Source organism: Heptranchias perlo, chromosome 9 (assembly GCF_035084215.1).
Source record: "Heptranchias perlo isolate sHepPer1 chromosome 9, sHepPer1.hap1, whole genome shotgun sequence".
Classification (NCBI taxonomy): domain Eukaryota; kingdom Metazoa; phylum Chordata; class Chondrichthyes; order Hexanchiformes; family Hexanchidae; genus Heptranchias; species Heptranchias perlo.
In genome coordinates this window covers 7,666,021-7,692,574 of record NC_090333.1, presented here as the reverse complement: position 1 = coordinate 7,692,574, position 26,554 = coordinate 7,666,021, and the positions used below count along the sequence as shown (strand labels likewise).

The window sequence follows — 26,554 nt, the reverse complement described above, 5'->3', positions numbered from 1 at the left end:
TCTTCTTTATGTAAAGAGAAGTTTTTGAAATAGTCTACAAGCAAGTGAACAGAGGCAAAAATACTGGACTGTTCCAAAATATAATTCGATGCCCTGTTCGGACAGATAATGTACCAGAGGGATGAGTTTCAGGTGAACTGACTTCACTCTCATTTCTTGTGCAATGCAAACAATTAATTTCCTCAGAAAAGGGAATCAATGGGATAGTTTGCACAGCAACAAGACAACGGTTTACTAAAGTTAATTCTCAATAATTAGGATATCTGAAAGCCAGATAATGACAACACCTTACCTCAAACAACTGCCTGCAAGTATAGTCATAACCATACCATGGAACTCCCAGCACGAGCTTTCTGGAATCAATACCCAGATTGATATAAGCGGAGTAACCTAAATGGGGAAAATAATAATGAGGGTCCTAGATTCACATTGATATCGGGCAGGTAGACCATGAACCAGATGGTCTTATTGTACATACCTGATAAAGTCTGGTAATAGGGAGCATTTGGCTTTGAAAAGCAAATGTCCCACATTTGACTCTGCATATCATAGGACATCACAAATAAAAAGTCACAGGAATTTGCAATTCTCAAAAAGTCATAGCATCGGCCATCAATGCAGTCTGGAGACCAAGGCACGTTAAATGTGACCTAAGGGCCAAAGAGTAACAAGAAGAAGTTAGTTTCATCTCATACCTTATGTTGGATATCACTAGTAGTTATATGGTTTTTATATGCACTCGCACCTGCTCCATGGGAGCTGTGAATTTAACAGGTTAGGAGTTCGACAGTGTTCATGAATGTATAAAAAGGAACAGGATAAAGTTGGGGCAAATAGTGAGTTAGAATTAATAGGATCCTCGGTTATCAAATATTAATCAGGTTCGATTCCCCACTGCTCACTCACCTTCTTCCTCCAATTTTCTGTCAGTTTTCTCTCCTCCTCTTCAAAAGGCATTAAGTTGTGACCAAACTGCAGTCCCAAAAGGGCCAGCCACACTCCAATACCTAGTCAAATTGGCCAAAGTTTGTTTACACGAGGCCAGACATTGAGTGCTGGCAGGCTATTTGAGTGTAGGGCTTAAGGTCAAGAATTAAATCACTGCAATCTGAGTTAACAAGGTCTAAGAACAGAAGAACATAAGAAACAGAAGCAGGAGTAGGCCACATTGCACCTTGAGCCTGCTCCGCCATTCAAACAGATTGTGGCTGATCTTTGACCTCAAATCCACTTTCCAGCCCAATCCCCATATCCCTTGATTCTGCCAAGAGTCCAAAAATCTATTTATCTCAGCCTTGAATATAATCAACAACTCAGCATCCACAGCCTTCTGGGGAAGAGAATTCCAAAGATTCACAACCCTCTGAATGAAAAAATTCCAACTCATCTCAGTCTGAAATGGCCGACCCCTTATCCTGCGACTATGCCCCTTGTTCGAGACTCTCCAACCATGGGAAACAACCTCATAAGCCCCCTCATAATCTTTTATGTTTCAATGAGATCATCTCTCACTCTTCTAAACTCCAGAGAGTATAATAGTGATCCAAGGTGGCTTACAGTGTGGGGAAATGTGAGGTTATTCACTTTGGTAGGAAGAATAGAAAAACAGAATATTTTTAAATGGTGAGAAACTATTAAATGTTGGTGTTCAGAGAGACTTGGGTGTCCTCGTACACAGTGAATTGTTATGATCTGGAATGCACTGCCTGAAAGGGCGGTGGAAGCAGATTCAATAGTAACTTTCAAAAGGGAATTGGATAAATAATTGAAGGGAAAAAATTGCAGGTCAATGGAGAAAGAGCAGGGGAGTGGGACGAATTAGATCGCTCTTTCAAAGAGCTGGCACAGGCATGATGGGCCGAATGGCCTCCTTCTGTGCTGTAACATTCTAAGAACCGATGTGAAAATTACAGTTCGAACAATGCTGGTCCGGGAAGCCGGGCCTCAAGTCACTTGTATCATTCTGGGCTACAAGTGGTGCAGCATCAAGTTTGCTGTATATCCATTTAAACTGATTCAATCTAAAATTTCTAACCTCAGCAATGGTTAAAGCAGCTTTGGAACAAGATGATGCACTGATAAACAGCAGCTAAAAATCAGGATTTCAATTCACTTATCCAGAAAAATATCAATGGTCTTTACAATTAAGTAGAAACTAAATTGCTTATCCCCATTTAATAAATAACGGCTCCTTTACCTGAGACCCAGGTATTAAAATGTAGAATTTCTTCGTGGTTTCGGCAACCAGGTCAGTTATCAACAATTTGATGGCAGAATTATTTTCAGCAGAAAACTTCAGGTCCAAATTGATTCCATCCATAAATTGTCTTTTTACAGAGTTGACTCTGTGATTGATCCATTTTCTTTGGTGATTTCTGTCCATAATGTCTTTGTATGTTGGAACTCCTGGTGAACAAACAATGTCCATTTATACAGAAATAAAAACAGAAAATGCTGAAAATACTCAGCAATCCGGGCAACATCTGTGGAGAGAGAAACAGAGTTAATGTTTCAGGTCGATGACCTTTCCTCAGAACTGGAAGAAGTTCGAGATTGAACAGTTTTTAAGCAAGTGCAGAGGCAGAGAAAGGGGGGGGTGGGGAAGGAAGGGGAGGGGACAAAAGAACAAAAGGGAAGGTCTGTGATGGGTGGAGGGCAAGAGAGATTAAATGACAAAAGGGATGATGGTGCAAGTCAAGGAGGGTGGGAATGGGAAAGGTAAAGACACGATGGGCTGAAGGGCCTCCTCCTGTCCCTTATCATTCTATCAACTTCATTGGAACAGTGTAAGAGGCCGAGGACAGAGAGGTCAGAGTGGGAGTGGGACAGAGAATTAAAGAGGAAAGCGACCGGAAGGTCAGGGTCACGTTTGCGGACTGAGCGGAAGTGTTCAGCAAAGCGGTCACCCAACATGCGTTTGGTCTCCCCAGTGTAGAGGAGACTGCATTGTGAGCAGCAAATACAGTACACTATACAATCATGGAATCATAGAATGGTTACAGCACAGAAGGAGGCCATTCAGCCCATCGAGCCTCTGCCGGCTCATTGAAAGAGCAATCCAGTTCGTCCCATTTCCCTGTTTTTTTCTCGTAGCCCTGCAAAAGTTTCCGTTCAAGTATTTATCCAATTCCTTTTTGAAAGCCATGATTGAATCTGCTTCCACCATCCTTTCAGGCAGAGCGTTCCAGATCATAACTACTCGCTGCGTAAAAAAGCTTTTCCTCATGTCGCCTTCGGTTCTTTTGCCAATCATCTTAAATCTGTGTCCTCTGGTTCTTGACCCTTTTGCCAATGGCAACATTTTCTGCTTATTTACTTCATCTAAACTCTTCAGGATTTTGAACGAAGGGGAGTGGGTTTTGGGGATGATGGAAGAGGGGACCAGGGTGTCGCAGAGGGAATGGTCCCTTCAGAATGCTGAAACAGGGGGGAGTTGAAGATGCGTTTGTTGGTGGGATCGCGCTGGAGGTGGTGGAAATGGCAGAGGATGATACATTGAATGTGGAGGCTAGTATGGGTGCAAGGTAAGGACAAGGGGGACCCTATCATGGTTCTGGGAGGGAGGGGAAAGGGTGAGGGCAGAAGTACGGGAAATGGGATGGACATGGTCGAGGGCCATTAACTACAGTGGAGGGGAATCCTCGGTTGAGGAAAAAGGAAGACTTATCGGAAGCACTGATGTGGAAGGTGGCATCGTCAGAACAGATGCAACAGAGACGGAGAAACCAGGAGAATGAATAGAGTTCTTACAGGAAGTGTGGTCAGAGGTAATCAAGGTAGCTGTGGGAGTCAGTGGGCTTATAATAGATGTTGGTTGACAGCCTATCCCCAGAAATGGAGATAGAGAAGTCGAGGAAGGGAAAGAGATGGACCATGTGAAGGCAGGAGGAGGTTGGAAATTGGAAGCAAAGTTGATCAAATATTCCAGTTCAGGGCGGGAGCAGGAAACAACACCGATACAGTCATCAATGTACCGGAAAAAGAGGTGAGGGAGGGGTCCTGAGTGGGACTGGAACAAAAGTATTCCACATATCCGACAAAAAGGCAGGCATAGCTCGCCCCCGTATGGGTTCCCATAGCAACACCTTTTATTTAGAGGAAGTGAGTGGAGTCAAAGGAGAAGTTGTTCAACGTAAGAACAAGTTCAGCCAGGCTGAGGAGGGTGGTGGTGGATGGGGACTGATTGGGTCTCCGTTCAAGGAAGCAGCGGAGGGCCCGCAGGCCGTCGTGGTGAGGGATGGAGGTGTAGAGGGACTGGACGTCCAGGGTGAAAAGGAGATGGATAGGGCCGGGAAACTGGAAACTGTTAAAGTTACGGAGGACATTGGAAGAGGAAGAAATAAATTCCGTGGGGCAAGAACAGGCTGAAACAATTGGTCTACCGGGGCAGTCCAGTTTGTGGATCTTGGGGAGTAGGTAGAAGTGGGTTGTGTAGAGTTGGGGGACTATGAGGTTGGAGGCCATGGGGGGAAGATCCCCAGAGGAGATGAGGTTAGTCATAGTCTGGGAAAGTATGACTTGATGTTCAGCGGTGGGGTCATGGTCCAGGGGGAGATAGGAGGAGGTGTTGGAGAGTTGCCATTCAGCCTCTGCGAGGTAGAGGTCTGTTCACCAAACTACAATAGAGCCGCCCTTGTCAGCAGGTTTAATGACAATGTCAAAGTTGGAACTGAGAGAACGGAGTGCTGCAAGTTCAGATGGAGGTCGATTTACAGAGCATTTACAGAGCATCATTCACAGAACATTGTGTCCAAAGACACTTTACAGGACAGAACTGCCAACATCAAGTAGGAAGTAGTAGAGGAAGATATAGCGAGAATTTGCATTCACATAGTGCCTTTCACATCCTCAGGATGTCCTTAAATGCTTCATAGCCAATAAATTATTTTGGAAGCGTAATCACTGTTGTCTTGTAAGCAGATGTGGTCGCTAATTTGTGCCCAGCAAGGTCCCACAAATAGGAAATTAGATAAATGGCCAGTTAATCTGTTTTGGTAATGTAGGTTGAGGGATGAATGTTGTCCAGGACACCAGGAGAACTCCCTGTTCTTTGAATTGTGCCAATGGGGTCTTTTACATCCACCTGAACAGGCAGGTGGAGCCTTTGTTTAAGGTCTCATCTGAAACACAGCACCTCTGGCAATGCAGCATTCCCTCAGTACTGCACTTATGTGTCACGTCCTGGAGTAAACCCAAAATCTTCTGACCCAGGAGGAGAGACACAGTGCTGCCACTGAGCCAAGCTGACACTTGAGGGAAGTGACCAAAGGCACAGTCAAACAGGTAGGTTTTGATGAGGCATTCGAAGATAGGAAGAGAAATAGCAAGACAAAGAAGTTGAAGAAGAAGAATCTGGAGTTCAAGGCAGTAACAGCTGAAGGTTCTGCCATTGATGGTGGAAGAGGAGAAATCTCAGTCGCCCAGAGTCGGAAGAATGGAGCGTGTGTGCTGGGCTGTGGACACAATTGGGTGGAGCTTTCATTAAACTGCATTCTTCATTCTAAATCCTGGCATCAGTGGCAGACTGCTGCTGTGCCAGGGAATAAAAGTTCCACCTATCTATTTATAGGTTATTAAAAACAGTGTGTCCTGTCATCTTTTTATTCAAAAGTTCTGTGTCAACAGTGTCTTTTGTTTTTCTATTTTAATTGTGTTCCCATCCAGTGACGCCCGTCCTGTCTCCTTTATAATTGGATTTTGCCCATAATGTGGCCTGTGGTGATGCAGTTCCACACTACGGCCACCAAGTGATGGTGTGGAACAGATTTCTCAACCTGCAGCTGAAACTGTTTTTCATGGACCATGTTTTTCCTCAGTAACTGCAATATTTAATTTATAAAATAAGAGTTTCTAAAATAAAATACAAATTCAAAAAATGACATTTCACAATAACATGTTTATATTTATTCACCTAATTTTCATTTGTGTCTTTTAGTGTCTTTGCTTGAAGTGAAGACATTAAAGACAAGTGAAGTTTTTATTTGAAGGCCTCAGCCTGTCTCCAAAGCCTGGACATATCCTTCTCCCTCATACACTTCTGCAGCTTCCCCTTAAATGCATCCATGTCATTTGCATCAGCCACTCCATGTGGTAGCAAGTTCCACATTCTCACCACTCACTGACGAAAGAAGTTTTTCCTGAATTCCCTATTGGATTTATTTGTGACTATCTTATAGTTTTGGATTACCTCTAGTTTTCGACTCGCCCACAAGCGGAAAATTACAAACATATGAACATACGAGAGTAGGAGTAGGCCATTCAGCCCCTCGAGCCTGCTCTGCTATTTGGTAAGGTCATGATTGATCTGATTGTGACCTCAACCCTACTTACCTGTCTCCCGACTACAACCTTTGACTCCCTTGTTAATCAGGAGTCTGTCTAACTCAGCCTTAGAAATATTCAATGACCCTGCCTCCACCGTTCTCTGGGAAGGGAGTTCCACAGACTCACGACCCTCTGAGAGAAAAAATTCCTCCTCACCTCCGTCTTAAATGGGAGACCCATTATTTTTAAACTGGTGGCCCCGAGTTCTAGTATCTCCCACAAAGGGAAACCTCCTCTCATCATCTACCCTTCTAGTCCCCTCAGGATCTCATATGTTTCAATAAGATAACCTCTCGTTCTTCTAAATTCCAGTGTATGCAGGCCCAACTTATCCAACCTTTCCTCAAAAGATAACCCCCTCATCTGAGGAATCAGTCGAGTGAACCTTCTCTGAACTGCCTCCAAAGCAATTATGTCCTTTCTTAAATAAGAAGACCACAACTGCATACAGTATTCTAGATGTGGTCTCACCAATGCCCTGTACAACTGTAGCAAAACATCTCTACTTTTATATTCCATTCCCCTTGCAATAAATGACGATATTCCATTTGCCTTCCTTATCACTTGCTGGACCTGCATACTAACTCTTTGTGATTCATGTACTAGGACACTGATTCCTGTGGCACTCGTTACATCTTGCCAATTTTTTTTTTTTTTATTCGTTCAGGGGATGTGGGCGTCGCTGGCAAGGCCGGCATTTATTGCCCATCCCTAATTGCCCTCGAGAAGGTGGTGGTGAGCCGCGTTCTTGAACCGCTGCAGTCCGTGTGGTGAAGGTTCTCCCACAGTGCTGTTAGGAAGGGAGTTCCAGGATTTTGACCCAGCGACAATGAAGGAACGGCGATATATTTGAAAGTCGGGATGGTGTGTGACTTGGAGGGGAACGTGCAGGTGGTGTTGTTCCCATGCGCCTGCTGCCCTTGTCCTTCTAGGTGGTAGAGGTCGCGGGTTTGGGAGGTGCTGTCGAAGAAGCCTTGGCGAGTTGCTGCAGTGCATCCTGTGGATGGTGCACACTGCAGCCACAGTGCGCTTGTGGTGAAGGGAGTGAATGTTTAGGGTGGTGGATGGGGTGCCAATCAAGCGGGCTGCTTTATCTTGGATGGTGTCGAGCTTCTTGAGTGTTGTTGGAGCTGCACTCATCCAGGCAAGTGGAGAGTATTCCATCACACTCCTGACTTGTGCCTTGTAGATGGTGGAAAGGCTTTGGGGAATCAGGAGGTGAGTCACTCACCGCAGAATACCCAGCCTCTGACCTGCTCTCGTAGCCACAGTATTTAGATGGCTGGTCCAGTTAAGTTTCTGGTCAATGGTGACCCCCTGGATGTTGATGGTGGGGGATTCGGCGATGGTAATGCCGTTGAATGTCAAGGGGAGGTGGTTAGACTCTCTCTTGTTGGAGATGGTCATTGCCTGGCACTTATCTGGCGCGAATGTTACTTGCCACTTATGAGCCCAAGCCTGGATGTTGTCCAGGTCTTGCTGCATGCAGGCTCGGACTGCTTCATTATCTGAGGGGTTGCGAATGGAAGTGAACACTGTGCAGTCATCAGTGAACATCCCCATTTCTGACCTTATGATGGAGGGAAGGTCATTGATGAAGCAGCTGAAGATGGTTGGGCCGAGGACACTGCCCTGAGGAACTCCACGTGCCCGATCGAAACCATTCATAACTTTAAAGACCTCTATCAGATCACCTCTCAGCCTTCTCTTTTCTAGAGAAAAGAGCCCCAGCCTGTTCAGTCTTTCCTGATAATCATGCTCTCTCAGTTCTGATATCATCCTTGTAAATCCTTTTTGCACTTTCTCCAATACTTCTGTATCTTTTTGTAGTATGGAGTCCAGAACTGTGCACAGTCCTCTCAGTGTTTTCTAACCAAGGACCTATACAAGATTAACATAACTTCTCTGCTGTGAATTATTTTCCTCTAGAAATGAACCCCAGTGATTTGTTTGCGCTTTTTAAGGCTTTCTTAACCAAGCATTTCTGCTCAAATGCTCAAGGCAAGTACAGAAGATCGGAATAGGGCGACGATGAGGGAAGCGGTGGTTCGGGCACCTAACTTGCAGGAACATGTGAGGGGTGAGGGACTGATGCTTCCAAAGATGTCAATAACAGTTTGGGTCGCATTCCATTAGACCACCCTCCTCCCCAACAAGACATGTTAGACCCTCCATTCCCCGATCTCCCCAATACTGCCAGATCCCAGCAATCCCTGACCATCTCCTGAGTCCTTGCTGGATCCCAGAATCTCCCTCCTCAGAATTCTTCCCCTCCCCTACTCCTAGATCAGAAGACTCCCGCTCAGTGCTCACGAACCCAGCAAGTTTGGGAGGTGAAAAGTAGAATAAAAATACATCACCAGTCAATCTCCCATGGCAATGGACAAAGAGAGTCCAGACTTGTGAAGTATTCAGGCGAAACAGGATTAGAGTGTGGGGGATAATTCAACCAGGGTGTTCAGATGTAACTCAGTCCCCATTGTGAAATCATAAATTTTGTCCTACTTTTTAATATAATACTTTGATCAATTGTAATTTTTATTTTAATAGCAATTTGAGCTGAAAGATGCAAAACAGAGGTGCTACAGTGCCACCACTGGTGGGGAGGATGTAATTACAGTGCATCAAGTTTACGGAGACAGTTCCCATTATAAATGTGGACAGAGGAATTTATAAATGGAAAAAGTTGCAACAAAAGTGTGAAAAACTTGACTACAGAAAGTAAGGTTTTGTAGACAGGAGGTGTGCGTGTGGATGTAAGATTTTAATATATTATAGATGGAATGTGGAATTATTAGCTCGAGTTGTGCAGGAGCTGTAGAGGAATTTCAGCACTGTAAGGTCGCAATTCAAGGCTGTGCACTGAATGTCCTTTTATGTGGTTCTCAATAATACAGCTTGCATTAGAAGATAGAAGGACATTTGTTTTTTCTGTGATAAAATTACTTACCTCTCAGGACAACTCGAACTTGATTCGCATGAGCATAACACAAAAGTTCAGGATCGTAAGGTCCAAAGGCTGCAATAGTCGTAACCTTAAACCAGTCATAATACTTCCAATCCTTTCCTCCAACATCAAAGACAAAGACCTAGTACAAAATAAAGCAGTCAATTGCAGTAATGAAGGGCAGAAAACTGCCATTTAAAAATATATATTTTCACAATCAATGGCCCAGATTTTGTTGACAAAATAACGGTGAGGCGAATGGGGCTCGTTTTATTTATGTGTAAATGGTACAGCAACTTCAGGCGAGGGGCAGATACGCAGTTAAACTCAAACATCCACAAGTTGCTGACCGAGTTGGGCTGCTCCGCTGTTAGCTTCACGAAAATAGCATCCAGCTATCTTGCTCAACCTTAAAATGCATTGAACGACGTAAAGTTCATGTATTTGCGCAGGAGATTCAAACTAAACTCGCCATGGAAAGTTACGTCATTTCCATTCCAGTCTAAGTACCTTTTTAACGACGGTGAATGTGTTCATTATCGGCAATCAAGATCTCTGGCACTGAAAATTAACTATTACAAGAGTGGAGTCTCATTCTTTCAGGATTTAATTGTTGTTGGAGCTTTTAAAAATGGCAATTTTAAAATTAAAACTTTTTTTTCTTCCCCTTTCACTCGCTTTTTTCCCCCTCTTTTAATCCAATCTTTCTTTTCCTCTCTTTATTTCTCTTTCTGTACCTGATTTGACATTGAATTCGCCCACTCTAATTTACACTTCCTTCTCAATCCTTGCGCTGTTAATTTCACTACCTTCAATCTCATTGGTTAAGGAGATACCCTGTTTCTTGCCCTGTTCACTCAGCTCCCAAATGCCCTGTTTCACTCACTGCCCCGTTATCAGTTCGCACTTTCAGCAACTTGCCACTCAAAAACGTGCAAGGGCAGGTCCAAGTAACGGCAAGCACCGTTCGATGCCCTGTTAGAGCAAAATTTGGCCCATTATCATTTCCCCAGGTTGTAGGGTATGGAATGGCTGGTGAACTGATTCTCAGGTGGCCACCATTGTCGATCTAAACGCAGCCACCAGAGAAAAGAATATGCTAAAGAGGAACAACCTCTCAGAACTTCCATCTCGACAATAGTGCAGGTGAGAGGAACTGAACAACATGAGGAAAAGGAGCTCACATCCCAATACTCCATTCCAAGTGTTGGTGCTCAATGCACTTCAAAAGGACAACTTAAACTCAATAAATTCATTTTACAAGCAACTTTAGAGTTACAGTTTAAAAAATTTTCCATTCAAGGTACCTGGTGTCAAATCAAGCATTTCTACCATGAGACCAGCAAGACTAGATCAGAATATAATTCCCTATAAAGAGAAACAGCCCACACTGCACCAGTGTGACATTTTTCCATTTCCCACACTAACCATCCTGTGTTCTCAAATGAGACTGCCTATTTAGTGCTGCAGTTTAGTTCATCACAGTTTTGTGATTTGGGCCCTTTGCTTTGGACTGAGACGATCAAACATGCATCATCTCAGCTGGCACTTTTGTGCAGTAATGAGAGAGTGCTGCATTGTTGGAGGGGTTGTCTTTTGGATGAGATGTTAAAGTGGATCTAATAGACTGCTGGCAATATTGAAGAGCAGGGAGTTCTCTTGGTGTCCTGGCCAACACTTTTCTCTCAACCAACATCAGCAGAAACACATTAACTGTTCATTCATGCAACTTGCTGTTTGTGGGACATGGCTCTGCACATATCAACAGAATTGTATTCCAGCACAATCTGTAACCTCATAGCCCGGCATATTCCACTCTCTGCAATTACCAACAAGCCAGGGGATCAACCCTGGTTCATTGAGGAGTGCAGAAGAGCTTGTCAGGAGCAGCACCAGGCGTACCTAATAATGAGGTGCCAACCGGGTGAAGCTACAACACAGGACTACATGTATGCTAAACAGCAGAAGCAACATGCTATACACAGAGCTAAGTGATTCCACAACAACCAACGGATCAGATCAAAGCTCTGCAGTCTTGCCACATCCAGTCGTGAATGGTGGTGGACAATTAAACAACTAACGGGAGGAGGAGGCTCTGTAAACATCCCCATCCTCAATAATGGCAGAGACCAGCACGTGAGTGCAAAAGACAAGACATGAAGCGTTTGCAACCATCTTCAGCCAGAAGTGCCGAGTAGATGATCCATCTCGGCCTCCTCCTGACATCCCCACCATCACAGAAGTCAGTCTTCAGCTAATTCGATTCACTCCAAGTGATATCAAGAAACAGCTGAGTGCATTGGATGCATCAAAGGTTATGGACCCCGACAACATCCTGCCAAACTGTTCCAGTACAGCTGCAACCCTGGCAACTATCCAACAATGTGGAAAATTGCTCAGGTATGTCCTGTCCATAAAAAGCAGGACAAATCCAATCCGGCCAATTACTGCCCCATCAGTCTGCTCTCAATCATTCGCAAAGTGATGGAAGGTGTCGTCGACAATGCTCTCAAACGACATTACTCATCAAAACTTGCTCACCGATGCTCAGTTTGGTTCCCGCCAGGACTACTCAGCTCCAGACCTCATTACAGCCTTGGTCCAAACATGGACAAAAGAGCTGAATTCCAGAGGTGAGGTGAGAGTGACTGCCCTTGACATCAAGGCAGCATTTGACCGAGTGTGGCACCAAGGATCCCGAGTAAATTTGAAGTCAATGGGAATCAGGGGGAAAACTATCCAGTGGCTGGAGTCACACCTAGCACAAAGGAAGGTTGCAGTGGTTGTTGGAGGCCAATCATCTCAGCCCCAAGACATTGCTGCAGGAGTTCCTCAGGGCAGTGTCCAAGGCCCAGCCATCTTCAGCTGCTTCATCAATGACCTTCCCTGCATCATAATGTCAGAAATGGGGATGTTCACTGATGATTGCACAGTGTTCAGTTCCATTCGCAACCCTTCAGATAATGAAGCAGTCCGTGCCCGCATGCAGCAAGAACTGGACAACATCCGGGTTTGGAATCATAAGTGGCAAGTAATATTTGTGCCAGGTAAGTGCCAGGCAATGACCATCTCCAACAAGAGAGTGTCTAACCACCTCCCCTTGATATTCAACTCCATTACCATCGCCGAATCCACCACCATCAACATCCTGGGGGTCACCATTGACCAGAAACTTAACTGGACCAGCGACATAATTTCTGTGGCTGCAAGAGCAAGTCAGAGGCTGGGTATTCTGTGGCAAGTGACTCACCTCCTGACTCCCCAAAGCCTTTCCACCATCTACCAGGCACGAGTCAGGAGTTTGATGGAATACTCTCCACTTGCCTGGATGAGTGCAGCTCCAACAACACTCAAGAACTCCACACCATCCAGGACAAAGCAGCCCGCTTCATTGGTACCCCATCCATCACCCTAAACATTCACTCCCTTCCCCACCGGCACACAGTTTGTCCCATCCACGGGATGCATTGTCGCAACTCTCCAAGGCTTCTTCGACAGCACTTCCCAAACCCACGACCTCTACCACCTGGAAGGACAAGGGCAGCAGTCACATGGGAACAACACCACATGCATGTTCCCCTCCATGTCACACACCATCCCAACTTGGAAATATATCGCCATTCCTTCATCGTCGCTTGGTCAAAATCATGGAACTCCTTACCTTACAGCACTGTGGGAGAACCTTCACCACACGGACGGCAGCGGTTCAAGAAGGCAGCTCACCACCACCTTCTCAAGGGCAATTAGGGATGGGCAATAAATGCTGGCCTTGCCAGCGATGCCCACATCCCATGAACAAATTTTTAAAAATTGCCGCTGAGTTTGCCGACAACACTTCAAAAAGTAATTCATTTCATGTGAAGTTCTTTGGGACATCCTGAGGACATGAGGTGCGACATAAATTCATGTTTATTCATTCTTGGAACCAACAGACAGAGGAAACTTTTATCCCACCCATCTGTCAGAAGAATGTTTTGTGAGTGGGAAGGTGGGGGAAGTGGGATAAAAGCAGAATGAACACATCGAGCCTGCAGGTTATATTGGTGGTGCTCTTGTTGCTGCCACACTGCCCACTTAGTAACATTGCTCTGAAGTAAATACTGACCTCATCAATACAGTCAGCAGTTACAGAGTCATTTTGCAACCAATGTATTTTTTAAAGATCTGTTACGTTGTATTCAGTTTAATCGTGGCCAAGGTCCCAGTTTAACAATAAGTGAAAAAGTCAAATGTCATTTTTATGACATGGGATTCCAGGATTTTTAACTGGTGTTTTGGGGATCAATATTCTGTGAAAACCACAAACCGGTGACCTCAACCATGGTATTAGACAGACACACTGCAGGAGTTAGATCACACATCATTTCAGACTCTGCACATTGGAGAAATATTTTAAGAAACACATTTTATGGATGCTGCACTTGTTAAAATATCTTTGCACTGCTCAATACTACGGTTGGTCCTATTTTATACAAACTGTAACTGTATCAATATCAACACTTTAACATACGGATTATAATATGACACACTTTGCATTTCAACAATAATCGGACATTCCTCCCCCTACTATCCCCATCCCAATAGTTCCACCTGTCCCTCACCCTGACCCACACCCTCAGACTGTTCCTGACATAAGGACCATATCAACGACCCCTCTGCAGCCCATCTCTCACCCATGCTCCAGGCTGGAGCTCTCTGTTCCACCGCCGGCCCCCAGCCCAGCCCGTGCCCCAATTCCAAGAAAGGCTGTGCCCCTCAACCCAACTCAGCCCAATCCGTGCCCCCCAACCCAACTCAGCCCAGCCCGTGACCTTTAAATTCACCTCACTCCCCAGGCACCTTTGGCTCCAATATTTCAACAAACACCCACCCACCGTGGTAAACAAGCCCATGAGCAGGGGGCCCCCACCCCCGGCCCCCGAACACCCACCCCCGGCCCCCGAACACCCACCTGGAACTCATGCTCCACGGTCACGGGTTCGCACAGAGCCCGATCCGAACATGGACAGCCAGTCCCGGAGCCGCAGAAGACCCACAGCACGAGCACGACCAGGGCCTGCGCCAATTCCAAAATCCAGCGCATCCTCTCCGCCTGAGCTCCGACCGATATGAAGATCCACCAGACCCAGCAAGATCATTCATTTATATCCACCCGGATGTGACTGATGATGACACCTCCTGAGTCTCTCTCTCTCTCTGTGTTGGTGGATGTGGCAATAGTGAAATGTTGACACAATCTTCATACTCTGAAATGCAACTTTTAAAGGGACGTGCTCTTCTCCCCCTTCCTCCAAATCTTGGCCAACCTTCAGCCCAACACCGAACAGAGTAACTAAAAAAGGAAAAAGAAAGAACTTGCATTTGTATACCGCCTTTCATGACCTCAGAATGTCTCAAAGTGCTTCATCCCTCTCCATGACCACAGTTTGAGGCTGAACCAGACCGTTTGCAAACTTGGAGTCCTATTTGACACTGATATGAGCTTCTGACCACAAATCCTCTCCATCACCAAGACTGCCTACATCTACCTCCATAACGTTGCCTTCTCCGACCCTGCCTCAGCTCATCTGCTGCTGAAATCCTCATCCATGCCTTTGATACCTCAAGACTTGACTATTCCAAAGCTCCCCCACTGGCCTCTCATCTTCCACCCTCCAAAACCTTGAGCTCATCCAGAACTCTGCTGCCCGTATCCTAACTCACACCAAGTTCCATTCACCAATCACACCTGTGCTCGCTGACCTACATTGGCTCCCAGTCCACCAACACCTCGAATTTAAAATCTATCTCTCAACCAACAACGGAATGTAAACACATTATTTGGTCATTTATTTTATTGCTGTTTGCGGGACCTTACTGTGTGCAAATTGGCTGCCGCGTTTCCTACCTTTACAATCATCCTTGTTTCAAATCCCACCATGGCCTCTCCCCTCCCTATCTCTGTAACTGCCTCCAGCTGTACAACCCTCCGATAACTCTGAGTTCCTCCAATTCTGGACTCTTGCGCATCCCCGATTTTAATCGCTCCACCACTGGCGGCCATGCCTTCAGCTGCCTCGGCCTTAAGCTGTGGAATTCCTTCCCTCAGCCTTTTTGCCTCTCTACCTCTCTCTCCTCCTTGAAGACACTCCAGCGAGTGACTCACCTTCTGACTCCCCAAAGCCTTTCCACCATCTACAAGACACGAGTCAGGAGTGTGATGGAATAATCTCCACTTGCCTGGATGAGTATAGCTCCAACAACACTCAAGAAGCTCGACACCATCCTGGACAAAGCAACCCGTTTGATTGCCACCCCATCCACCACCCTAAACATTCACTCCCTTCATCACTGTGGCTGCAGTGTGCACCATCTACAGGATGCACTGCAGCAACTCACCAAGGCTTCTTCGACAGCACCTCCCAAACCCCGAACTCTACCATCTGGAAGGAAAAGGGCATCAGGCACATGGGAACAACACCACCTGCACGTTCCCCTTCAAGTCACACAACATCCCGACTTGGAAATATATCACCGTGCCTTCATCGTCGCTGGGTCAAAATCATGGAACTCCCCACCTAACAGCACTGTGAGAGAACCTTCACCACACGGACTGCAGAGGTTCAAGAAGGCGGCTCACCACCACCTTCTCAAGGGCAATTAGGGATGGGCAATAAATGCTGACCTTGCCAGCGATGCCCACATCGAATGAACGAATAAAAAAAAACGACGTCTTTGACCGAGCTTTTAGTTACCTGTCCTAATATCTCCTTATGTGGCTCAATGTCAAATTTTGTTTGATAATCGCTCTTGTGAAGCATCCTGGGTCGTTTTACGACATTAAAGGCGCTATTTCAATGCAAGTTGTTATTGTTGTTCACAGCCAATGAAGTGCTCATGAAGCTTAATCACTGTTGGAAAGGTAGGAAAAGCGACAGCCAATTTGCACACGGTCAGCTCGCGCAAACAGCAATAAAATAAATGACCAGATAATCTGGTTTTTGTTTCGGTGTTGGTTGAGGGATAGAATTTGACCAGGACACATTTATAACTGGTTATTTATCTCATTTTCTGTTTGTTGGACCTCGGCGGTGAACAAAATAGGTGGCTGCATTTTGCCGACAAAAAGACAGTGACTCCACTTCAAAAAGTTATTCATTGGCTGCAAATTGACTTGAGATGTCCTGAGGGCATGAAAGGTGCTATATAAATGCAAGTTCTTTCTTGAAGGTATTTCGCTCTGTTTTAACTCAGGCACAAAATAAGTGGGTTAATATCACAGTTGACTGATGCTCAGAGGAATTCAAGACAAATGTGAAGCAGTCGTACAATGTTATCAAATTTAATGTACACACAAAATAATTACAGATGAGGGAGGCCACTCGGCCCATCCAGAAAACTCCCAAATCTCCACCCCATTGTTGCATCCAGTTGCTATTAAAATGATTCCTCGGATTTTCGTCCCATCGACCGGATCTGGGAATTTATTCCATCTGTTGATCACTCTTTGAACTCCCTGATATCAGTGGTAAATTTGCCTTTTACTTTACCTTTCATCACTAAGACTGCAGATATGCTGCAGCTACCAGTCTCTGCCGAGTGCGGTACAGAGTCGCCAGACCAAAGTTATACTGATATCAGCTGTAAAGGAGTACTGTGCATGTCTGGATGGATGCTGGTGCAGAGCTCCACTTTCTCCCAGTTAATTTTTAACGATAGGGAGGGAGTGAATGGGAGTGTTTGCTTCCTCCTAATATTAAAAAGATTCCACAGAAAGTTTAAAAAGATCTCGGATGTTTAAAAATGCTGTTTTGCATCAGGTGGAAATGATAGCAGCCGGTACAAACTCAAGCTGGTGCGGAACAGATTCCTGGACTGAGGGAGAGGGGAACGGAGAGGGTCTCACTTTACTGGTACGAACTTAAGCTGGTGCAGGACAGATTCCTGGATAGAGGGAGAGGGGAATGGAGGGTCATTGCTTTACTTGATTTTAGTACCGTTGGGAGTCAGATTGCTGCCCTGACATCTGTTACTTCTGTGGAATTTGCTCCTACAAGGAATAGTTGGGGCAAAGTAAGCTGTGAGGAGGGCACAAAAAGGGATAGAGAGAGGTTAAGTGAGTGGGCAAGAAGGTGGCAGATGGATTATAATGTGGAGAAATGTGAGGTTATTCACTTTGATCGGAAGAATAGAAAAACAGAATATTTTTGAAATGGAGAGAAACTATAAAATGTTGGTGTTCAGAGATAATTGGGTGTCCTGGTACACAAAACACAGGAAGTCAACATGCAGGTACAGAAAGCAATTAGGAAGGCAAATGGTCTGTTGGCCTTTATTGCAAGGGGGTTGGAGTCCAAGAGTAAGGAAGTCTTGCTACAATTGTAAGATTCTCAAAATTCACAGATCTCCCAAAACTCGGAGAAAAACCCCAAAGAAAAGGACTTTGGAATTTACCTTTTCCCTGAGTATGGAAAACTTTGACCAGTGACTGAAATCCTAAGATGGAAGGATAGGTGAGAGGTCACCAGACGAATCCACAATACACACTGTGGAATGTGGGAGAATTACTGCTTCAGACATGTCTCTGTTTTAATGCAAAACCTACAGCAGGTGGTCAACACTCACTGCCATTGAAAGAGACAACTGCTCCAGACATGATGGGACCACATCTTTGTTTGAAAGCAAAACCGATCAACACCTTGGACGTTGGATACAAAAGGAAGCCTTGAGTGACAAGCTCGAAAAATTGGAATTAACAATGACCCATCGGGAGAAGCAATTGCAACATGATGAGGGACCATCAAAAAGCCATCAAAGATTCTTAAGGACTTTGTAAGAACTGTTTAAACAGGCATGAAGTGTTTTTTTTAAAGTGACGAAGACCGTTGTAAGAGAGGGATATAGAAGTGGAAACTCGAAACCTCTCTCGCTCTCTCTCTGGTTCTTGCTGGCGCTTGTGTGCTGCTTGTCTTGTTCTGGCTGTCTCTGGAAGGAAGAGCAGCTTCAGCGAACAACAAGGCGAGGGGGCAACAGGAAAGCAGTTCAACAGGGAAGGTCAGTAGCTCCAGAAGCAGGCTGACACACAAGAAGAAACCAGAGCAACAGCCCCAGTGACCATCAGACACCTTGCGGCAACAAGGTTCCTTACGAAACAACCAACCGAATATTGCCACCAACCATTAACTCTGGCCCTTTAGAGTCCAACTTAGCTAATATAGTGGGATTAGGAGGGGTGAGGTATCATTCCACTGTAATTTCCCTCGTGTGTACCGAAGTGTTCCCCATTTTATTAGAGTGTTAAGATTGTTGTGTTGTATTTTCTCTCTTGAATAAAGGTCAAAGTTTCTTGCACCAAAACCAGTTGGCTGCTGCACTTTGTCACAACTAAGTCCAAGGTTGAGAACCCAGGGAGTGGGAGCGATTCAAACCACTCAGAAGTCAGAGGCGAAGCTGACACACACCACCACCCCCTACAAATTGTACAGGGGCTTATGGAGACCACACCTGGAATACTGTGTGCAGTTTTGGCCTCCTTACCTGAGGAAGGATATACTTGACCCCTGGGGACGGTGCAGCGAAGGTTCACCAGATTGATCCCTGGGATGAGAGGGTTGTCCAATGATGAGAGATTGAGTACAATGGGCCTATACTCTCTGGAGTTTAGAGGAATGAGAGATTATCTCATTGAAACATATAAGATGCAGAGAGGGCTTGACAAGGTAGATGCTCAGAGGCTGCTTCCCCTGGCTGACGAGTCAAGAGCTTGAGGGCACAATATCGGGATAAGGGGTCAGCCATTAAGGACCGAGATGAGGAGCAATTTCTTCGCTCCGAGGGTTGTGAATCTTTGGAATTCTCTACCCCAGAGGACTGTGGATGCTCAGTCGTTGAGTACATTCAAGGCTGAGATGGATAGATTTTTGAATCGAGGGGAATCAAGGGATATGGGGATCGGGCCGGAAAGTGCAGTTGAGGTCGAAGATCAGCCATGATCTTATTGAATGGTGGAGCAGGATCGAGGGGCTGTATGGCCTCGTCCTGCTCCTATTTCTTATGTTCTTATGTTCAAATAGCATAGATGCATTTAATGGGAAGCTGGATAAACGCATGGGGGAAAGCACTAGAAGGATGTACTGATAGGGTTAGATGAAGAGGGGTGGGAGGAGGCATCGATCATTTGGGCCGAATGGCCTGTTTTGGTGCTGTCCATTCTATGTGTGTAATTCTATGTAAAACCTTGTTGATATGCAACTGAAAGTGGTTCACATTGTTACAAAATGGCAACAGATACTGAATCCACAGTTTACGGGGAAATTTTGTATCGAGCATAATGAATGAAATGTTTGTGAAAAACTCCAATGACGGCAGCAGAGAAGAGCTTCACTCCCTTAGTGACCTCATCAACCATCAAACCAATAAAGAACAGTGCTCTACTCACACTGACACAACAGACTTTAAGAAACTCGATAATTTTTTTTCTATTTCAAAATACACTTTATTTCATCATATTTAAAGATACACACAGTTCAACGTAAAAAGACACAATTTCAATCAATGTAGTTCGAACCAATACAATGCAGATCGTACACACTATGATCTCATTATTACAATTCAAAACACAGTACATATCATCGAATACATTTTGTACAATACAAAGTGGGATGGCCTTACTCGGTGGCCTTTCCCCATAGAGCCTTTGCTTGGGCTGCACTTGCTTCAGTGCATCCCGCAGCATCTACTCCTGGACCTTGGAATGTGCCTGTCAGAAACATTCGGTCGTGGACAGCTCCTTCAGCTGGAAGACCAACAGATTTCGGGCCAACCAAAGGGCCTCCTTCACCGAGTTGATAGTTTTCCAGCAGCAGTTGATATCTGTCTCGGTGTGTGTCCCTGGGAACAGGCCATAGAGCACAGCGTCCTGTATTACCCAGCTGTTGGGGATGAATCGGGACAGATACCAACGCATCTCTCTCCAAACCTTCTGCGCGAAGGGGCAGTCCATCAGGAGGTTGACGACGGTCTTGTCCCCGCTGCATCCTCGAGGGCAGCTCGCGGTGGCACGGAGATTTCGTGCGTGTTGGAAGGACCGCACTCGGAGGCCCCTTCTCACCACCATCCAGGCTACATCTTGGTGCATGTTGGTCAGTTCTGGTGACAAGGGGTTCTGCCAAATGGTATCGACCATCTGGTCAGGGACTACCCGATCGGATCCACCCTCTCCTTTCCCTGCAGGACTCCCAGAAAGTTCCATGACAACCACCAATAAAGAACAGTGCTCTTCTCACACTGACACAACAGACTGTATGAAGCTCACCAATTATGGTACAGAGGTAGGACACAGGGATTCAACCTTTGTGGGATTCTACTCGTAGGAACACAGGAATGTACAGGAGAGAAAAAGCCTATTTTGGACCATCTGGTCATTTCTCGAGTTTAAAAAGTAGAATACACAGATCCCTCAATTGAATTACCCACCATCTGACCTGCTCTTGTAGCCACGGCATTTATGTGTTATTTGTGACTTTGATTAGAGCAGATTCTGTGCTGTGGCAGGAGTGGAAACCTGATTGAAGGGATTAAACCATGGAGTTGCGTGAAAGGTGAGTTGAGATTTGAGAGGCAACAACACGCTCAAGGAATTTGGAGATCAAGCAGGGGTTGGAGATGGGGTGGTAGTTTGCAAGGACGGAGGGGTCGAGGGTGAGTTTTTGAGAAGGAGGAGTGATGATGTTGGTTTTGATAGGGAGCGGGGTGGGGGCAGTAAACTGAGGAGAGGGAACTATTTACAATGTCAGCTTGCATGGGGGCCATGAAGTAAAATTGGGTGGTCAGCAGTTTAGGGGTAAATGGAGCAGGAGGTGGGTCTCGTTGACAAGATGGGCTCAGAAAGGGCTTGAGGGAAGACAAGGGAGAAACTAGAAAAAGATCCGGGGTCATATTCAGTTGCTGACAGAATACTTTCAGTAATTGTTTATTCCTATCGACATAAATGATTCACAAACAATTTGTTGCTAAGAAATAAAAACTTATTGGCCTATTTGAAAGAACATTTCAGAATGTTGAATTTACTGGACAGTTAGTCCATCTTGTTATGAACACTGTAGTTCAGAATTTTCACATTATTCTAAATTCACAAATGAATATAAAGTTAATGTATACACTTTGCATCCTCCTTAAAGACAAGGTAGCCGTATATCTTTATGCTTCAGTACACCTGCACAAACAATCACTCTGGGAATCTACTGAGCGACTGAGGTCCACAGAATTCTTATTGAAGATCGTAACGTCAGGCACGGTGAAATCTGTAAATAGAAAAATATGGGATTAATGACAGAACCACGATGGAAAATGGAGATATTTTTAAAAGTGATGATTTTCCCCTCTGCATTTCAATACCATTGTTATGATTTTCACCTCGAAAGTATCTGGACAGATCTGTACATTGAGTGATGTATGGAGGAAAAAACTCAGACTCACAGATTGCAGTGATGTGTCAGCAGGTGATGACTGTCTATTATGCTGTGCTTTTAAAAAAATGTTTGTTCAGAAAACTTTCCACAGTCAAAGTGGACAGTTGTTTACTTTGGCATTGACTTGAAAGAAATGCAAGGAGAGAGGCTCAAAGACATCTGCCATGGCTCTTCCTGAATGCTTTGCGTCTGTCTTCACAAAAGAGGGGGACGATGCAGACATTGTAGTTAAGGAGGAGTGTGAAATATTGGACGGGATAAGCATCGTGAGAGAGGAAATATTAAGGGGTTTAGCATCCTTGAAAGTAGATAAATCACAAGGCCAGCATGAAATGTATCCCAGGCTGTTACGTGAAGCAAGGGAGGAAATAGCGGAGACTCTGACCATCATTTTCCAATCCTGTCTGGTTCCAGGCCTGGTGCTGGAGGATTGGAGGACTGCTAACGTTGTAACATTGTTTAAAACGGGAGAAAGGGATAGACCGAGTAATTACAGACCAGTCAGCCTTACCTCATTTAGAAAGGCACGGATTAATCGAGGACAGTCAGCATGGATTTGTTCAGGGAAGGTCGTGTCAGACCAACTTGATCGAATTTTTTGAGGAGGTAACAAAGAGGGTCTATGAGGGTAGCATGTTTGATATCGTCCACATGGATTTTATCAAGGCTGTTGACAAGATCTCACATGGCAAACTGGTCAGAAAAGTAAAAGCCCATGGGATCCAAGGGACAGTGGCAAGTTGGATCCAGAATTGGCTTTTTTTTTATTCGTTCATGGGATGTGGGCATCGCTGGCAAAGCCAGCATTTATTGCCCATCCCTAATTGCCCTTGAGAAGGTGGTGGTGAGCCACCTTCTTTAACCGCTGCAGTCCGAGGGGTGAAGTTTCTCCCACAGTGGTGTTAGGTCGGGAGTTCCAGGATTTTGACCCAGCGACGATGATGGAACGACGATATATTTCCATGTCGGGATGGTGTGTGACTTGGAAGAGAACGTGCAGGTGGTGTTGTTCCCATGTGCCTGCTGCTCTTGTCCTTCTCGGTAGTAGAGATCGCGGGTTTGGGAGGTGCTGTCGAAGAAGCCTTGGTGAGTTACAAAGAGTAATGGTCGACGGGTGTTTTTGTGACTGGAAGGCTCTTTCCAGTGGGGTTCCGTAGGACTCAGCACTAGGACCATTGCTTTTTCTGGTATATATCAATGATTTTGACTGAAATGTAGGGGGTATGATTGAGAAGTTTGCAGATGACACAAACGTTGGCCGTGTGGTTGATGGTGAGGAAGAAAGCTGTAGACTGCAGGAAGATATCAATGGACCAGTCAGGTTCACAAAGAAGTGTCAAATGGCATTCAATCCGGAGAAGTGTGAGGTAATGCATTTGTGGAGGGCAAACAAGGCAAGGGAATACACAATAAATGGGAGGATACTGAGAAGTGTAGAGGAACAGAGGGGCCTTGGAGTGCATGTCTACAGATCCCTGAAGGTAGGTCAGGTAGATAAGGTGGTTAGAATCAGAGAATCACAGCATCATAGAAAGGTTATAGCATGGAAGAGGCCATTCAGCCCATTGAGTCCGTGCCGGCTCTACATAAGAACAATCCAGTTCGTCCCACTCCCACGCCTTATCCCCGTAGCCCTGCAAACATTTTCCTTTCAAGTACTTTTCCAATTCCCTTTTGAAGACCATAATTGAATCTGCCTCCACCACCCCCTCGGGCAGTGCATTCCCGATCCTAACCACTCGCTGTGTGAAAAAGCTTTTCCTCATGTCACCTTTGGTTCTTTTCCAATCACCTTAAATATATGTCCTCTGGTTCTTGACCCTTCTGCCAACCCTATCTCCTCTGTCGAGATCCTTCATGATTTTGAATACCTCTATCAAATCTCCTCTCAACCTTCTTTGTTCCAAAGAGAACAACCCCAGCTTCCCCAGTCGATCCACGTAACTAAAGTCCCTCATCCCTGGAATCATTCCAGTAAATCTCTTCTGCACCCTCTCTAAGGCTTTCACATCATTCCAAAAGTGCGGTGCCCAGAACTGGACACAATACTCCAGCTGTGGCCGAACCAGGGTTTTATAAAGGTTCATCATGACTTCCTTGCTTTTGTACTCCATGCCTCTATTTATAAAGCCCAGGACTCCATATGGTTTTTAACCACTTTCTCAACCTGCCCTGCCACCTTCAAAGATTTGTGTGCACACTCCCCCAGATCTCTCTGTTCATACACCCCTTTTACAATTGTGTCCTTTGGTTTATATTGCCGCTCCTCGTTCTTCTTACCAAAATGTATCACCTTGCATTTTTCTGCATTAAATTTCATCTGCCACGTGTCCGCCCATTCCACCAGCCTGTCTATATCCTCTTGATGTCTATAACTATCCTCCTCACTGTTCACTACGTTTCCAAGTTTTGTATCATCTGCAAATTTTTTAACTGTGCCCTCCATACCCAAGTCCAAGTCATTAATATAATCAAGAAAAGCAGTGGTCCTCGTACCAACCCCTGGGGAACACCACTGTATACCTCCCTCCCATCCAAAAAATAAACGTTCACCACTATCCTCTGTTCCCTGTCACTTCGCCAATTCTGTATCCATGCTGCTACTGCCCCTTTTATTCCATGGGCTTCAATTTTGATGACGAGCCTGTTATGTGGCACTTTATCAAATGCCTTTTGAAAGTCCATATACACCACATCAACTGCATTGCCCTCATCTACCCTCTCTGTTACCTCATCAAAAAACTCGATCAAGTTAGTTAAACACGATTTGCCTTTAACAAATCTGTGCTGGCTTCCCCTCATCAATCCACACTTGTCCAAGTGACTGCTAATTCTGTCCCAGATTATCGTTTCTAAAAGTTTCCCCACCACCGAGGTTAAACTGACTGGCCTATAGTTGCTGGGTTTATCCTTCCACCCTTTTTTGAACAAGGGTGAACATTTACAATTCTCCAGTCCTCTGGCAACACCACCGTATCTAACGATGTTTGGAAGATTATGGCCAGTACCTCCGCAATTTCCACCCTTACTTCCCTCAGCAACGTAGGGTGCATCCCATCCAGACCGGGTGACTTATTTACTTTAAGTTTCACTAGCCTCTCTGGTACCTCTTCTTCATCAATTTTTAATCCATCTGGTATCTCAACTATGTCTTCCATTACTGAGACCCTGGCAGCATCTTCTTCCTCGGTAAAGGCAGATGCAAAGTATTCATTTAGTACCTCAGCCATGCCCTCTACCTCCATGAGTGGTTCTCCTTCATGGTCCTTAATGGCCCCACCCCTCCTCTTACTACCCCTTTACTGTTCACATGCCTATAGAAGACTTTTGCATTCCCATTTATGTTGGCCGCCCATCTATTCTCATATTCTCTCTTTGCCCCTCTTATTTCCTTTCTCACTTTCCCTCTGAACTTTCTATATTCAGCCTTGTTCTCGCTAAGAAGGCAAATGGGATACTTTCCTTTATTGGCCGAGGCATAGAATTTAAGAGCAAGGTGGTTATGCTTGAACTGTATAAAACACTAGTTAGGCCACAGCTGGAGTATTGCATACATTTCTGTTCATCACATTACAGGAAAGATGTAATTGCACTCGAGAGGGTACAGAGGAGATTTATGAGGATGTTGCCAGGACAGGAGAATTTTAGCTAAGAGGAAAAATTAGTTCGGCTGGGGTTGTTTTCTTTGGAACAGAGGAGGCTGAGGGAAGATTTAAATGAGGTGTATAAAATCATGAGGGGCCGAGCGAGAGTGGATAGGAAGGACCTCGTTCCCTCAGCAGAGGGATCAATGACCAGGTGGCATAGATTTAAAGTAATTGGTAGAGGGGAGTTGAAGAAAAATGTTTTCATCCAGAGGGTGGTGAGGGTCTGGAACTCACTGCCTGAAAGGGTGGTAGAGGCAGAAACCCTCATTGCATTTAAAGGGTACTTGGATATGCACTTGAAATGCCACAACCTACAGGGCTATGGACCAGGAACTGGAAAGTGGGATCAGGCGAGATGGCTCTTTATTGGTCGGCACAGACATGATGGGCCGAATGGCCTCCTTCTGTACCGTAAATTTCTATGATTCTATATTAGGGTATTCCACTGTCACATATTAACAAATTCTGAACTATATTTTGTTGCAGCAACTTTCAAAGTCTGCCTGCAGTGAGTTGCACTATAATGAATCAAGGAATATCTTGCGATGATGCCGACTGCAGCATTCCCAGCGACCTGGATATTCCCACCCTCTCCACCTCCCATCACATCAGGGAAGGCCTCCAGCAGATCCTTGGCCGCACTGCCACTGGTAATGCAACCCACCTAGCACTGCTGACCACAGAGGTCACCAGGAGAGGGGTGGTGGTTATCCCTGGGCAGCAGCTGAAGACCTGATGAAGCCTCTTTTGGAGGGTCAGGGCCCCGGTAGTGGGCAACTCTCCCTCTGCCCAGACCCCAAGAATGTACCTTGCTTAGGCCTCAGCAACCTGCCCAACCCTCGTCGACAGAGGGAAATTCGGGAAACCGTGGTGTGATATCCTTTCCTCTTTCTCAGAAGTCGGATTTTCTCAGTATTCTCACATATATTGCGCTATTTTCTCAAATAAATACATTTGTAGAAAAGAAATGACTCTATTTGTGCAATTCACCACTCTAAAATGATACGAACATTTATCCTAAAGTAAGTAAAAGAAGAAATTCAGGATCTAAAGTCTTTATTGCTTGTTACCTGATAAGTAATGCAGAATAGGCAAGTTAACAGGTTTGCAGGAATGTGAAGAGGTTACTGAAATGTAAATCTGTCACCAATATCCCTTTAGGAGTGGAAAGGCCACTCATCACTTGG

At 45.2% G+C, this 26,554-nt stretch overlaps 1 protein-coding gene across 1 annotated transcript in view; it reads right to left on the bottom strand.

The window, feature by feature from the left end:
• Window positions 1-14,354, bottom strand: part of LOC137325643 (di-N-acetylchitobiase-like) — a 36,848-nt gene extending 22,494 nt beyond the window's left edge. The window contains exons 1-5 of the mRNA XM_067990908.1: window positions 14,223-14,354; window positions 9,275-9,413; window positions 2,198-2,406; window positions 479-650; window positions 293-390 (exon numbers count right to left, since the gene is read on the bottom strand). Of these exons, the coding sequence (XP_067847009.1) occupies window positions 293-390; window positions 479-650; window positions 2,198-2,406; window positions 9,275-9,413; window positions 14,223-14,354 (750 nt within the window). The remainder of the gene's footprint in view (window positions 1-292; window positions 391-478; window positions 651-2,197; window positions 2,407-9,274; window positions 9,414-14,222) is intronic.
• Window positions 14,355-26,554: the final 12,200 nt, after the last annotated feature.